The sequence below is a fragment of the Apteryx rowi genome, unplaced genomic scaffold (assembly GCF_003343035.1).
Source record: "Apteryx rowi isolate R43461 unplaced genomic scaffold, aptRow1 scaffold_653, whole genome shotgun sequence".
NCBI lineage: Eukaryota > Metazoa > Chordata > Aves > Apterygiformes > Apterygidae > Apteryx > Apteryx rowi.
Genome location: NW_020450931.1, coordinates 279195 through 294549, shown reverse-complemented (window position 1 = coordinate 294549; position 15355 = coordinate 279195). Strand labels below are relative to the sequence as shown.

General features: G+C 48.6%; 1 protein-coding gene across 1 annotated transcript in view; it reads right to left on the bottom strand.

Annotated features, from left to right (window-relative positions):
• Positions 1–13667, bottom strand: part of LOC112975162 (hydrocephalus-inducing protein-like) — a 59665-nt gene extending 45998 nt beyond the window's left edge. Inside the window, exons 1-4 of the mRNA XM_026084894.1 lie at positions 13605–13667; positions 11471–11614; positions 9568–9711; positions 8139–8452 (exon numbers count right to left, since the gene is read on the bottom strand). Coding sequence (XP_025940679.1) covers positions 8139–8452; positions 9568–9711; positions 11471–11614; positions 13605–13667 — 665 coding nt within the window. The remainder of the gene's footprint in view (positions 1–8138; positions 8453–9567; positions 9712–11470; positions 11615–13604) is intronic.
• Between the last annotated feature and the right edge of the window lie 1688 nt (positions 13668–15355).

Genomic DNA, 15355 nt, shown 5'->3' with positions numbered 1-15355 from the left:
ACAGACCAGCACACCCCCCTTAACCCCATCCCACAACTGCTCACCRCGGGGGAAGGCAGAAGTGCGTAAAGAAATAACAACAAAGAAAATACAGAAGAAAAACCAAAACCAAAAAGAAAGAGTTCCAGTGCATTTAACATATTTCCTAGGGTCACATCCCAAAATAAATCAGGAGATGCTGAAGCTCCACCCCGCCAAGCATGCCAGCATCGCCATCCATCCCCGGTCCAGAAGGGGCAGAGCTCGTTATACCAACTGAAATTACAGACAGATTTAAGGCTGCGTGTGGTTTTTACTGAAATTTATACAGTCTGTATAAATGGTTAGTTAACATCACTGCTGAGTTATTATTAAAGGTCACTTCCATAGTACAACGTAATTACCCCCTGCAAGACAGACAGATTCCCASGAAACGTGCTCGCAGTCTAATGGTCCATCCTCACTTGCATCGAGCTCAAGGGGATGGCGGGAGGGACCGTGGCRCGGGATCGGCCTGGCTCAGGCCAGATTTGGGCGACGTGGGCAGGCGAGCGAGGCAGAGAGCACAGCTACCACCATCGAGGTGGGAAAGTCGGGGGGCAAAGAGGAAAGGGGGGGATCTAGCACCCAGGAGCTTTGCACCCGGGGTGAGCAGCCAGTTCAGGGGGAACCAATGGGGCTCTGCAAAACAAGCTCAGTTCAAAACATTTCGCGCTGACGAGAAGGAACGACCCTCCTGAGGGCAGGATGGCTGAAAAGGAGGCGTCAATTAAATTAAGCACTCTCAAAAAACGAAGGGCACMCCAAGAGAGACCCTTGGGATACCTGACACCCAGGGACTCCCACCTCCCTCGGCCGTTTTCCTGGCAGCGGGATGGTCTTCCTGGAGGCATGGATGTCGTGGGAGGTCTCACATCACTCCCTTAAGCCCATTGCAGGCATTTAATGGGGGTGCTCTGGCTCCCTCCCTCACTGCACACACAGGGCTGGGCACAAGGGCCCCRGGGGACCACGCTTCAGGCCAGGAGCATGGTGGGCACTGGAGAAGATGGCTGAGGATGGTGCTTTCATCTCCTGGAGYGTCAGGCACTTGGCCTGATGTAAGGGACAGAGAGGGGAAGAGAGATGGCACAAAATCCATCCCCATCAGTTTTTCTCATCCCTTTGAAGAGCTGTGATGCAGCCAGAGCCCTGTCCTGCAGGCCTGGCTGTTTTCGGGGAGGGGAAGGAGGCATGCGGTTACCTGTGTCGGGGACCCAWGATGCAGGCTGTCCCCAAGCCTTAYCCATTTCTGAATATCATCTCACTCTCCCCAGAGCCCCCCTTAAACCTCCCTGTGACACCGAAGCTCTCTCAAAGCTGTTGTGCTGCAAAGAGCAAAAGGTTTCTCTCTCTTCGCCAGCTGCCTTCCTCTCCAAGATAGGACATGCAGATTTATGGCGGCATATTCCCTAGGTCCCCAGAATCYTTATTTGGGCTCCCCATTTCATTAATCCAACTCTACTTGTTTTCTGGGTTGGCAAAGACAGGCCACCTGCTTCTAAGCGCAGCATGGAAATCAATGCTCCTGCACAGCTACAAGGCAGTTCTGCAGACTGTGACTAGCTATTTTCGGGGCTGGAGACACGGGCCAGCTGGATGAGAGAGATTATTTTTTAATAGGGTCATTTAACAGACTCTATTGTAGTGCACGCCGGCTCCTTGCCTATAGAGTGTGTGGTGTCGATGCCACGGTCTCTAAGGCCACTGCACCGCTTCCCACCTGCTCAGCATCTCTCCCACAGTGCTTCATCTCAGCACATCTGCCCCGGGCCCAGAAAACACTTCTCAGCTGGGTTTGGATGGGGCTGGCACTGTCTGTAGCTCCAGCACAGGTCTCAGTCCCATCGCAGCATTGCAGAGTGGCTTTTTATAGCACAAGGTCATCCCTGCATCCCCTTGTCATGCAGCCGGTCGAGGTGTGGGTTTCAGCACAGGTAGGCAGTTGGTCTTGCGCAAGGTGCCCAGTCAGTGTCATTGGCAATGAAACCACTGGCAGAAAAAACGCAGCTACCTCTGGGGGTGAAAGGTAACRTCTCTAGAAACCTTGGGGTAAGTCACATGCATCATGATTACTTGGGCCACCCGGCTTTTAGAGAACAAGAGGGCACTGCTCCTCCTCCAAGCTGGGACAGCTCCTGCTTCCTCAGTAATGCAAAGGGAAAACAGAGCACCAGGATATGCCTGGCAGATCTGACCCCTTCTGAACAAGAAATACGTGATGACGTGTCTTGGGAAATGTTCTTCCTGACCGGTACGCTCCTCATCTGCCTTCAAAACAGCCAGTAAGCAGCAAGGGATCCTAAAGCCATACAAAATGCATGCTGTCCATCCACCATCCCCAAGAGAAGGAAGAGCACCAGTCTCAAACAGGGCAAAATCCCAGCTGTCTACAGGGGTTYGCAGGAAGCTCCCTGGAGACTCTCTGGCACAGGCTAGCCTGGCTGTCTCGGCAGCAGCATCTCCGGGCTGAACACCGAGCCTGCAGGAGAACGGGGCTCTCCATCATGCCTACGTTGGTAAGTGCCTTTGACTAGAAGGAATCGGAACTAAGATCTCCAGTAGAGATTTACCCTCCCCCCCAAATACATGAAGACTTGATACCTGGATTAAAATTCTTTGTCTTGAGTCCTAAATGTTTAAAGATTACTCAGCTACCGTGTGACGACAGGCCTGAGACAGGGGGCAACGAGGAAGGGCGGCAACGATACCAGAAACAGCACTCAGGCAGAGCAACACCAGTGGATTCGAACAAATCATCCCTTAAGGAAAGCTGTTTGACGCACAATCTGCAGGAATTAGGAAGAGACAGCAAAGGGAGAGAAACTGCTAGAGAAATGAGGGCTGGAAAATTATGCCACCTTACTTGTCATTGCTACGCACAGTGACAGCAGGTCAACGAACAAACAGAAGTAAATACCATATCCTGCCACCTAGATTTCCTCTGACAGCTTCCCTGGTGCTCAGATAGAAACAAACAGCGAAAGAGGCAGCAGAGATTCCTGAATCGATGCTCTTGCTCAGCCTCAGCCAGGCTGGATACAACACCATACTGCCCCCCAAAACTGAAATCAAGGTTTTGTTTTATAAATAGGCAGTAAAGCGAGCCCTGCCACAGGTCTGCAAAGACAGGCCTTGAGCTGCAGCCTCCTGCCCAGAGGGGATTAAAGCAAAAGCCATCTACATAACAGAGGTGTAACGGCATTTATACGGAGAATGACACTGTTTGCAGTGCAAACGCACCATAGTTTCCTGCTGAATGTCTTCAATAATGAAGATGTTTAGAAAGCAAATAGAGAAGTCAGGTGCTCTCCAGGTTAGCTTGCTTCACATCACCGGCAGAGCAAAAAAGTCACCGGCCTAAGAGCAGAGAAAAGTCACCTTCCAGCCAGCATCTTCTCACCGGCTAAAACCAGAAGGCAATGCCACCATCTAAGTGCAGCCCACTCGCGGCATRGATGACTCACTGCTCTGCCTTGAAGTCTCCCATGCTTCACCCTGGTGGCACAGGACAAAGACAGGGAGGAAATCAGCTATCTGATAGTATCTCAGATGGGACRTGCAGTGCTTTTAATCAGAGCAACGCTTTTTCCTTCTCCTTCCCCACCCTGCTCCGTTGTTCTAACACCCTGGGACTTCTCTCTAGTCTACCAAGGCAAATGAAAGCACTTAGGATCTGTCACCCTCGGGTAAATGAGGAGGCCCAATCCCAGAAAATCCAGTGTAAAAGTCAAAGCAATTCCCACCCAGCCATTCGGGGCTCTGAACTCAGTGCAATGGCCTGTGTAGAWGTCCTCCAGATGGGCATCAGTGTAACCTGTGGTCAGAAACCAGCTCCCAGTACTGGCTCAAACCTGCAGTCATGCTCCCAAGAGCTCAAACAGAAAAAGCTGAGCTCAGGCCTGGGGAAGGCTGGCTGAGCCTGCTGGCAAGCGAGCCAGGAAAAGAACAGTCTGGTGGTGGAAAAGGCATGGTGCTGGAGGACACGTGGCAAGGATCACTATGCTGAAGAACCCAAACGTTAAGTCAGAGAGAAGCTTACAGACATACCGCAAATAGGAAAGCAGCTCTCTTCTTCCCGCTTAAGCATCACCATCCCACACCAAGTATCTGGGACTATGTCTTTGATATAAACTTGGCGACTATGTAGGTTTGCTTACTCCTGGCTCCAAATTCCTTCTAGGCACTCATATTTTATTTATTTTTAATTCTGTCTGGGGGGGGGGAGGGGGAAAGCAGCAGCAAGTTTCCAAAAGTCTCCCTCCCTGCCCATATGTTGATCATGACGCTTCCCTTAGCTCCTGGTGTCTCTGCCACGAGCACGGAGCCTCTCGTAAGCCCCTCTTTCCTCCTCACATTTGTGGCCTCCAAACTGCTATTTCAGAAGCGAAGGCAGACTGACACCCAGCGTCTTCGTTACATGARACTATCTCTGAGAAATGAAAGACCATTTCCCTATCACACCGATCCATTAAAATTTCTCCACTGATGTCAAGACACACACAGTTGAAGGATGCYTTCTGCTGGCACATTTCCACCACMACTCAGCCCTCCTCTCCTCTGTTCTTATCCTCTAAATTACTTGTGAATTAAGCAGGAAAATCAGTGTCCATGGGACTACGAAAGCTCAAAACACACTGCCCCAAGGAGACTGTAATGTCAGCACAGCCATGATRGCACCTTACAGCACTGGGGAGGAAAGTGGAGTTTGTGCTACTGCCTGAGACTCCCCAATATCGGGGCACTGCAAGTGTGYGTTTCTGACATTTATTCTTGCTGCTCATGTTGCTACCTCTCTCCCCTCCRGTGGCTGACAGAGCATTGCTGTCAGATTTTTGCCTTGCACTATTTCTCACTGTCTATATTTTCCATTTCTTCTTTGTTATAAAAACAACAAAGCAGGGAAAAAAAAAATCAAACAGGACAAAGAATTATTTTTGTCAGTAACAAGGTTGGAATCTGGCTCACAGGGTCCCTGCAGCGCAACCTGCCAGGGGACCTGTAAGGAGACATGGTAGAGAAACTTGAAACTAAAAATTCTATAAGGAACCCTACTTGGGAAAGATTTCTAGTTTGTGGCAGAGCAAATCCTAGACGGAAAGGAAAGACGGTCATTTTCTATGTGTTTAGCTCAAAAAACTCTCTCCAAGCAGAATCTGCTGGCCATTCATCACACATGATTTGTAGCCAAAAAGTTCCCATTCTCCGGAGATGTCAGATCAACATGTGGAGCGGGTTTGACACGTGCCACAGAGGTGCAGAGCGTCCTGCYGATCCATCCTGGCACATGGAGCACACAGCATATTTGCATTGCGCCCCAGGAAGGCTTAATCTGGCTCACAGGAAGGAGGCAGAGACGGGGATGAAGGGGTCAGGGAGGAACAGCAGTGCTCGGAAAGCTATGCCTCACCATTTACTTTAACGAAGAATGGAAGCTCTAGAGAGCAGCTAAGTTTGGGGATAAGCCACGGTGTAGGCTTTGGCAGTAGCAGAAGGGAGCATTTGCTCACAGGTCTATCCAGTTATTTAAGAAGAAAACCCTTGTACATCACTTGGATTTGATGCCTTTGTTTTGACGGGAATCCCAAACAATGCTGAGGAGCAGGATACTTCTCTTAAGAAACAGGGACAAATCAATTAGTCTTTGCAGGAGAAACCTTTAAGATAAGAAACATAGTGAAATGTTTGTATCTGGCCTCAGATCTCCTGCTGAGTGATTCTGAAGATCCGTTCCAACCCACCAGAAAGCAATCTAGGTGCAAAGTCTAGATTCAGCTTTGAGCTACCACAAGGTCCAAGGGGAGGGGATAAACTGCTCTCAGTTTGTCTTTAACCACATAGGTCTAGAAGAGAAGTAACAGCAAGAGATTTAGAGCATAGCAGTGTCAGAGAAGGGGGCCATGAGTCGGTAACCTCGCAGCAATGGCTGGACTGTGTTGCTTATATGATTGCTCTGTCCGAGGAAGTAGCATAGTGACTAAAAAGTGAGGGGGAAGGGGAAGAAAAAAGGGTTGAATAATTAGAAGAAGAAGAAAAAAAATCTAAGCACAGTGTGTTGTCCAGGCAAGGAAACAACATTTTTCTCTCTTGGCCAAAAAATACTTTTAGCTAATTAATGCTGGAAGTGTCTGATGATGGGCCCCTGGTGACAAGGGATGGACAGTTAAATTCTACYGATCTCACCTTCATGGGACCTGATGTTTAACGCCCCCAATGTTAGACCGAGTTAGCCGCATCTCATAATTTAGAATGAACAATACCAACAGCACTTAACATGGAGCAGAAATAATATCTGACATGCTACCCTTCTGCTGGGCTCTTAATGAGCAATTTGAGGTGTTAATAACTTGGAGACTGTCTTCATTTCCAGCTCTGCCATGGATGATCACATGGTGTCTGCTGAGGAACCTGGAGAGAGTACATTACTGCTTAATTAACATGCAGAGCAGAAAAGGGAGCTGTCGTAACATCCACATCACTAACAAGCCAGCAAAGGGGCTATGCCGAAGCCCTTTGGAGCAAGGAGCACCATCCTGGCAGATGCTCAGGACCCTCAGCTGCTGCAGAGTCAGTGGAGACAGGTGACTCAGCATCTGCTGGAAAAACAAGCACCTGAAGGCTCAGGTCCAGTCAAGTCAATTTAGGTGGAGATGGGGTAATTAAAAGCTGGAAASTGATTCAGTGTTCACATTTCCAAAAACAAAGAGGTTTTAAAAAATAAAAGTAACAATAAATAGGCAACCGGCCAACGAGTGGTCCCAGAGGAAATTAATTCCACACAGGCTTCGCTGTAATGTGCTTGTTTCTCTGTTATAATAAAATATAAGCATTGTTCTATCATCAAAATTAGATTCTCCCTTCAGGTTGTAATTAAACCCTAATCTAATTTACCAGGAGATGACAGGGGCCTTCAAGCAGAGATTACAGCCCTGCTCCTCTCTTCCCTGCCCACCTCCCTCCACCTGCTTTTGCAGGCTTTCCTCTGCCTAACTGGAAGCCTTTAGGGTCTGCTCCTGAAAGCGCCATGCATCAAGAGCAGCCCCTCTAAGGACATGTTCTTGCTTGGTAGGACCCAGCTTTGCATGGACTACCCCAGTGCCTGTCTTCTCCCCCAACCCCTCCATATAGCCGCATAGCTGATCTCCGCTTCCCAGTCTCCTCCTCTGGACCAGATCCCAAATCCTTAAACAAAACTCTTTATTGATGGTCTGTATTATTCAGAATAGCAGCACTTCAATATGCAATAGTTAGGTTTGCTGGGTTTCCTAAGGCATTATGGAAAAACTATTTGCTACTGTAATTAAAATAACTGCCCAGGCTAGACTTTTGTACTATGCAGAGAGGCCACAGCAGGAAGAACCGCTAGGGATGAGTTTATAGACGTGCTCCAGAACGACTGCAAGATTGCTCCTGGGCTTGGAAACCCACAGACCAGCACTGGATAGCTCTGCTCCCCAAGGATGTTCAGACAAGTGCTCCCCTCAGCTTCTATAGCTGCACCTAAAACACACAGCAGAACCCGCCATTTTGTTGTAAAATGCTAAATAGCTGTTTTGTGAATGTGACACGCATGTTAAGAGATGAAAACTCACTTCACTAAGGTGGTGTTTGCCTCGGGCCAGGAAAGCCTGAGAAAGCAGCTTTCCAAGCCAGCTTCCCTTCCCAGGGGAACCAGTATGGGGGTCACAGCAGAAAAGCTGCAAGAGCCTTGGGATAGCAGCACATCATCCTGCTGCTGGCAGCGTTCACGTAGGTTGATAGTATGAAATGACATCAAATAGGGTTGGCAGGGAAGGGAAGAGTTCATGTTATATATCTGCTTGCCCAAGCACCTAAACCTAAGCCAATGCACAGCTTTGTGGCTCCAGAAATAAGAAAGTAGGATTATGAACTATACTAGAAGCGCTAGTAGGTTCTCAGGGTCCCAGCTTGGCTCCTGTCCAGCTTCACACTGGTAGAGGTCACCTGTACCCTGAGCACAACTGGTAGGCGCTACTTCCAGGTATGAAAGTCAAAAGCAATCTGTCAGATCTCAAGCAAACAGCCTCAGGCTTTGCAAAGATACAAACAGTGCACCAGGAAGGAGAAGAGCTCCAAGGAGAGGGCAAAGCTGCACGTACCTCATCTGGCTCGCATAACTGTCTGTCAGGAATGACCAGTCATAGCGGACAAGAAGTGGGCTGCAGTTGGTCATCTCAATGTAACGTACATCTTCAGTGTCATTCAGGAGGCAGCCAAAGTCCAGGGCCATGGTCTGGAAACGGAGATTTGGAAAGTACACTTCTCCCCGAAGGGCAACGTGCTCCTCATGAGAGTGCTCAACAAACCGTATCATCAGGGCTGCCTTTGCTACCCAGATATCCAAACCCTCATGAAAAGCAGGGTTAAATCTGACGGAAAGATGAAGTTCCTCCCCTATTTCCAGCTTTATGGCCTGCAATGAGAGACAAAGAGGTATTAGTCATCGGTGCAATGAAGTTCCAAGGTCTGATGGCATGAAATGCGCAAATGTATGATGTTCAAATTGTGACCCCAACATGGGCTTCTCAGCTCATCCTTCATTTTCTTTACAGTGTCTCTGACTGCTAGCACCACAAACACTCTTGTCTGAGACCATCTCAGGCTCCCATTCCTGAGCTCTGCATCAACACAAGAGGGAAGTAAATATTGTTCTACTGATTTCTAGACCCTCAAAAGCTATACACTAAAACCAAACCAGCTCTCTGGCAAGCCAGGGCCTTTGGTCCTGACTCAGAGAACTCCTTTATCCTCACGCTCAGCACATGTGCAACTGCATTACAGATTCACCCTTGCAGTGGAGAAGGAAAATATGAGCTTACTTGCATGAAAAATCTTTCATGCTCAGGAAAGTCTCCAAGAGACTTACAAAACTTCAGTCTTCAATGAGCTTCCCTCTCCCTGCTCCAAGTAACACATCTTGCCAGGAAACGATGTAGAAACTGGACATGAACTAGGGTTAGGGTGGTGAGTCAGCAGACCTGAGTCTGACCTCGTCTGGCCTGGCTTTGCTTCAGTGCAGCTCCACTGACTTTGGCACGGCGCTAGTCATTGGCACGGATGTTGCTGAGCACAGAAGTGGTGGCAACGCCTACAGCAACGTGTGCATAGCACAGCCTGCGTCCACCACCTCCCACCAGCAACGGGGCAGGTGCCAGGCAGCAGCCAGAGCACTCTGAGCCTTCCCGAAGGCACAGCCGGCCTCAAAGAGAGCAAGCTGCTATTGAGGTGATCTGAGGATGGATACCGGAGCACTGTGACCATTTTCCAGGAAAGACCATTACTATCTGGCTTGCCCAGAACCACTTAGCAGCTGCTCCCCTTCTCATGGGCTGTCTTAGACCTAAGGTGCATTTTCCCCAATTCAGACAATATTTCATTTCCTTCAGCAGTTTGTTTTGAATCTGATTTAGTTCAGGCCAGCTGACATTAAAAAGCAAGCTTCTCTACTAGAGGTCCTCCAGACCACAAGGTACCACCCCACTCCTCCCTCTTCAAATCACACCAGTAGGGAGGTCCGTGGCTGCTCACCTGACCATCCACACAGGTGGGTTGCTGATCCACATCACAGAGGGAGAAGGGTTGTTCTAAGGACAGGATAATGCTGACTGGCAAGGAAGAGATGTTTTTTAAATCAAGAGGCTCATACTGAGGAGTTAGGACATCACTGGCTTCCTGCAGAAACACAGGAGAGGACAAAGAGAAAGAAAATTGAAGTAGCGGTCGTGGACCTCCTTTCCCTTCTGCTGCATTTCAAAATTTTCAACCCCAAAAGAGCAGACATCTCTATTTACTATTCTTACTGGTTTCTGCTCTTCTAGAAGGCTTTTCTTTAAGTATATCAAACATTTTTCATGTTTAGAAGCCACAGCACCCCCCAAGGAACCGGGAAATGTTGCTGTCTCATGAACAGTTGGGGGAATAGGACCCCTAGATGGGGCAGCTGCTTGACAAGGTCGAAAAGGAAAGAGAAACCAGATTGTTTGTCTCCAGTTTTGTCTCCTCTCTTGGGCTGAATGGCACAAGACATTTCCACTCACATACAGTAAATCCTTACAACTTCATAGACTCAAGCAGTCTCATAAAAAGCAGTGACGCTAGCCAGAGCAGTAAAGAAAGCAGGTTTTAGCTTGTAGTGGAGAGATTGCATTAGCCTAAGGTTACATTTAGATGTTTGCACACATCCAGTTGCCTAGAAGCCTGGACAGCTCAGCTGCAAAGCGTCTCCTGCTGCCCTCGCTATAGTGACAAGCTGTCTATAGACTCCAAACTAAGCTCCAGCCTAAGCTGCTACTTCCTGTTTATGTGTTTCTCTGGGCTTCCTGTATGGTTTATATAAACTAGATAGTGTTTGGGAAACTAGTTCTAAACGTATTTGTATCAAACAGCTGCAGTGTCATTGCACTCAATAAATCGGAGTGTGCGGCATCAAGCAGACTGCAGGCAGGCATCAGGGATAGCTGGAAAGTGTCTAATTAAATCTGAACTGCCTCCTCACAGGATTTTGTGCTACTCTGGGAGGCAGGGAGCTAGACGAGAGACCGGAAAATGCAGAAACTAAATAATGAAATATTTTCTCTTTTTCAGACACCTCGCAGGGGAGGGAAAGATGATGCAGGAATCGGGATCCGGAGAGGAGAAGGGCAGCTGCTTTGTGCCAGTGTTATCACCACTGCAGCTGGAGGACGTCTTTGGCTCCTTCAAACACAGTGAGGTTTGGGGAAATGCAAAGATCTGTTAGTGCTGGCATCCGTGCCCATAACAGAGAAGGCAGACAACAGACAAGGGTTGACAATTTTTCTTGTCAGCCTGAGGAGGTGACAAGATCCTCAATTTTTCTCAGCTTCCCTACAGGAGCAATGTTCAGACTTCACCATGCCTTAGGAGGTGCTGGTAAACTTCCCTTCATACTGGGTACAGAAACCGGTGGCCATGATCTCCCTCTACAGAGGGCTCAATTTCACATAGGCAAGGAAGCGAAAAACAGTCCCATCTCTAAATAGGTCTGCACCTACTTTACACAGAGCTGCACGAGGGGCGAGCTGGAGGTTTAGCACAGCTCAGCTGCAGCGATCTGCTCTCTGCAGCCCCAGGCTGGCCCACCAGGTAGCTGTGCAAAGCTCACCCTGCACACCATGCTCTCATGGGTCCTACAGGTCCCACCCTGGGTCAGTAGCTCAGACAACTCTGTCTCTATGCCAAGAAAGGCAGAATCAAGCTGGAGAGACTGTCCATGACCCCAGGGGATGGAGGAACTGAAATAATGATCTAAGTACTAATGAGAAAAGCTCAGTCCCACTCAAATCAATTGCCAAAGCCCCACAGATTTCAGAGGAAGTTGTTTAACTTCCTTGTTTAAATGCACACACATTGCAGGCTTTCCGTCGCGAGCCGTGCTGCCTATTAAATGGCAGGAGGCAATCCAGAAACTTACCTTCTCTACCCGGAAAGTGATTTCCCTGGAGGAGATTTGCAGAACAGGAGCAATGAACTCACACGTGACATCCACTTGCATTATTTGCTTCTTCCCTGCCTTGCCCTCTATGATGGCATGACACAGCAGCCGCTCCTTCACTACCTGTAGGCACGAGAGCCACACATCACCCAGCGGACGCTAGCAGGGTATCTGGATAACACAGGGCATTCGCTGGCCATCTGACTATGGACACGCAAGATTTTGACAGCCTGGATGAAAACCTTGTCACTGGATCTTGGCAATCACTGAACAGTGGGTATTATAATGATACAATCACTGGTCTCCTAAATATCCCCCCTTTCTTTTTATGCTGTGCCCTGTTTATTCAGCACTCAGATGTCCATAATGCCACAGGCTTGCATCCACAGAAGGCACTTGTGAGTCATGTGCTGTCTACAATCATAATAATTACTGCCTCAAATGATTATTGTTTTCATATGTCCCATTGCTAAGCATAACACTTCCAGGAAACTGTAGGAAGTTGTTACAAAAATAAAATAACTGTATTAAGGGAAAAAGGCAATGAAAGGCCCAATGCCAGCAAACCCTTCCTTAGAACCTTTGTGGAAAGGATGCATAGGAAAAATCCAAACAGGCCAACCTGCTTTCAAGTAAAGAGGGGCTCACCCATTCCCAAGAATGTATTGTGTCCTGCCAGATCTGAAAAGAAACCTCTCCATGAAAGAGGCGTCTCTCACTTCATGTGGAAACCCTCTGCACCAGCCAGAAGCTCTTACATCCAGATGTTTTCCTGATTTCTCTCATGGTTTCACTTCAAGTTCCTCCCCCTCATTTCTCACTCTTCCCTACAGTACAACACCACAACACAACTCCTCCTTGGAGCTTACACCCTCCAAAATCAGCTGTGCTACATGTCCAATGTAGGGAGTTGGGCTTCCAACCAACCTAAAGGGTATTAACTTCTCAATAAACAAAGAAGATAGAAAGTCTGCTCCCAGGGTCTTGGCTTTGACTCCAGTAGCCACATAGCCAGAGCTGAGCTCACAGATCCCCTTTCAGCTTTCCATGCAACATTTTCCCCAGTGCCCTGATCATTTTGTTTCCTTTTTGCTGCCTTTTCCCTTCAGCAAAACTTTGGGGTTCAGAACTGCACAGGGATATACCTGAAGAGTCCCATCACAGTCAACCGAGTTATCAAGTCTTCATCAAGCTACCCCTGAAACAACCCCTGAAAACACCTTCAAAACACTGCTGTCAGCAGTGGGGTAATGCAGATTCACCTCCCGTTCACTTGAACGGCTGTGACCAGTGGTTTTGGAGCATGGCAGCACAGACCAGCACAGCCGGTAGCTTCCTTGCAAGACTGGATTTCCCCTGGAAGGGGGCTGGGAAGGGGAACACACAGCAATCTTCTTGCATATCCCTCTCTGAGCTGCAGCCCAAAGGTGCACAACCTTATCGCAGGACCTGGCTGCCCGTGGGATGCTGAGGCTGCCTGAGAGACTGGGGTGAGCTGTTACCAAAATATTGACAAGAGTCAAGCTGTCAATTATAATGATCTCTGGGAACAGTCTCCTGGGTGGAGAATGTCACTCTGATCATTAGAGCTAACACATTGCGTTCATTTTTCTCCTCCCAGACTCAGTGCTAGACAAGCCCTCGGCCTGTGTTTATACAGAGAGAAAAAATGATGCTGCTCCCAGACACTCCCTCCCTTCGCAGGTGTGTTTTGGATTACTCCTTGCTTCCCCCAGATATATTACCTTACATTTTTCTATTTACTTTTTGCCTGTGCCCCTAATCTCTCTAAACAGCTCCTTTCTTTGCCCTTCCTTTCTGCCTCAGCACGTGACACCTTATAACCTGCCGCTTGCCCCTGAAGTAGCACCTTCTTCAGCCCGTATTTTGGTATTAGCAAGTTGGGCTTACGGTAGCTATAGCAACAAGAAAAGCCTTAGCAACTAATAGTGGCCAGCAGGAAAAGCAACTGGTGCTGCCATGGTAACTTGTGGCATTAAAACAGTTCTTGAAAGCAATTGCTCATTTTCTCAGGCAAATGTCAAGGGGCTACTGAAGAAGCCCAAGCGGCAGTGATCCGATGGGAAAGGCTGTCTCCCGTGCAGGACCTCACCTTGGGAGTCCTGGAGGAGCCTTCCAGCATCATGTCCATGGTCTTGCCCGGGGTCAGCTCCATCCTTAGCGGTCGAAGCTTAAAAACAGGCAATGCAGGTCTGAGGCTCTGGGAAGAATTTTTGCCTTTAGTGGTAGTGAGAGCAGGGAGATGATCCTGCTGGCGAAACGGGGCAAAGCCTTCTGTTGTCCAGTAGAGCAGATGGGTGCGACGTCCCTGGTTCGTTATCTTGAAGTGGTAATAGCAGGGTTCCTGACTAGAACAGAAGCAGAGATGGGGAACGTCAGGGAGCCTGAGATTTCTCAGCGTTCAGCCAGCTATAGGGCTCCAGTGGCATTACCTGTCCACACACGCAGCAAGAAAACTAACTCTGAAAAGGCTGACCTAGCTCAAAGCTATAGCAAAAGCAAGGCTAGACCAAAAAAAGGCTACAGCAAAGCTATACCAAAAGCCCACCTCCGTTGCCCCCAAGCTTAYGGACACCCAGCAGCCGGTTTCTTCACATACTGCAAAGAAAAGTTCCATGAAGAATGACATCTCCAGCCCCAGGGCAACGCTGGGGGCAGAGCATCGCTGGCCTTTGGTGCTTAATACTCCGAGCATCTTTCTAAGGTGCGCCCTGCAGGTCTCGCTGCATCAGCTGCTAAGCTCATCCCTACTGGCTGTAAGCAGAAGGAAGAAGTAGCCTGCTGCCATTTCACCTTCCCTTTAGGAGCTGCTGACCAAAGGCCAAGGCTAGAAGAGATGTTCTGTGCTCCAGCTTTGCCTGCTCTCTCTCTCGCTACAGTAAATCTTTAAATAAAGCTCAGTGGCTTGAAGGGAAAAGATGAAGCCTTGCCAGAGAGGCCACAAAAAGAGACATAACCTGATCTGCAATTCTTAACTGCGAAGCCTTGGCGTTGCCAGGCCGAGAGCCTCGACCACCCTTTGCACTACAGTGAAGAGGGGGGCAAGCTGGCCCCTGGCTTCCCCCTGTCCCTCACAGCGCTGCTGGAGGGGAAGGAAGCTGCTSCATTTCATGGCACAGCTCGAGCGGTCGTGGCGTCATGCTGGGCTCCAGCTCCCTTCCCTGCGGCAGCAGCCGGCCCTCGCTGCCGCCGGCAGCTCCTCTGCCTGCACAGCGCAGCTGGTTTGGGCCTTTAGGAAGATAAGGGCACTGTGAGCGCAGCCAGACTCAATGGAAGCTTCTGCAGGAAGAACGTGGCACCAGGGCCGGGTCTAGCTATTGAGGCGACAGAGTGACATCAGGGGATAAATAACCAGAGCTAGATATGAAACAAAAAGAACATTCAATGGAAATTGATTCCTTTTTATATAAAGGAACACTAACCGCAGGCTAGTCAGGAGCAATTATTTTGCCCTCTATAAATCTAAGCATGATCAGCAAAGGAATTGTTCCTGGAACAATTACTGTCCCCTTTTTTTTTTTTTTTTTTTTTTAAAGAGGTACAAAATATGCAGCTTATAAAATGTGTATCTGCCTTAAGCAGCTAAATGCCTAAATGCCAACACAGAAGTGACAGTACAGAACAAGCTAGTCTTTGAAACAAACCGCTAAAAACCTTTGATGTGCACAGCGTTAGTATGAAACATTTTATCTCAGGGACAGCAATAGATCAAAACCTCGAGAAGCTCTGGGTAGACGGCATAATTTCTAGCTCTTTAAAACCCTGACTTATCTGCCTGTGTCCCATTTCAGCTCATCTGGTTGCAGCTAACAGCAATGTCAGCTGAAATGCAAAACGAGCCTG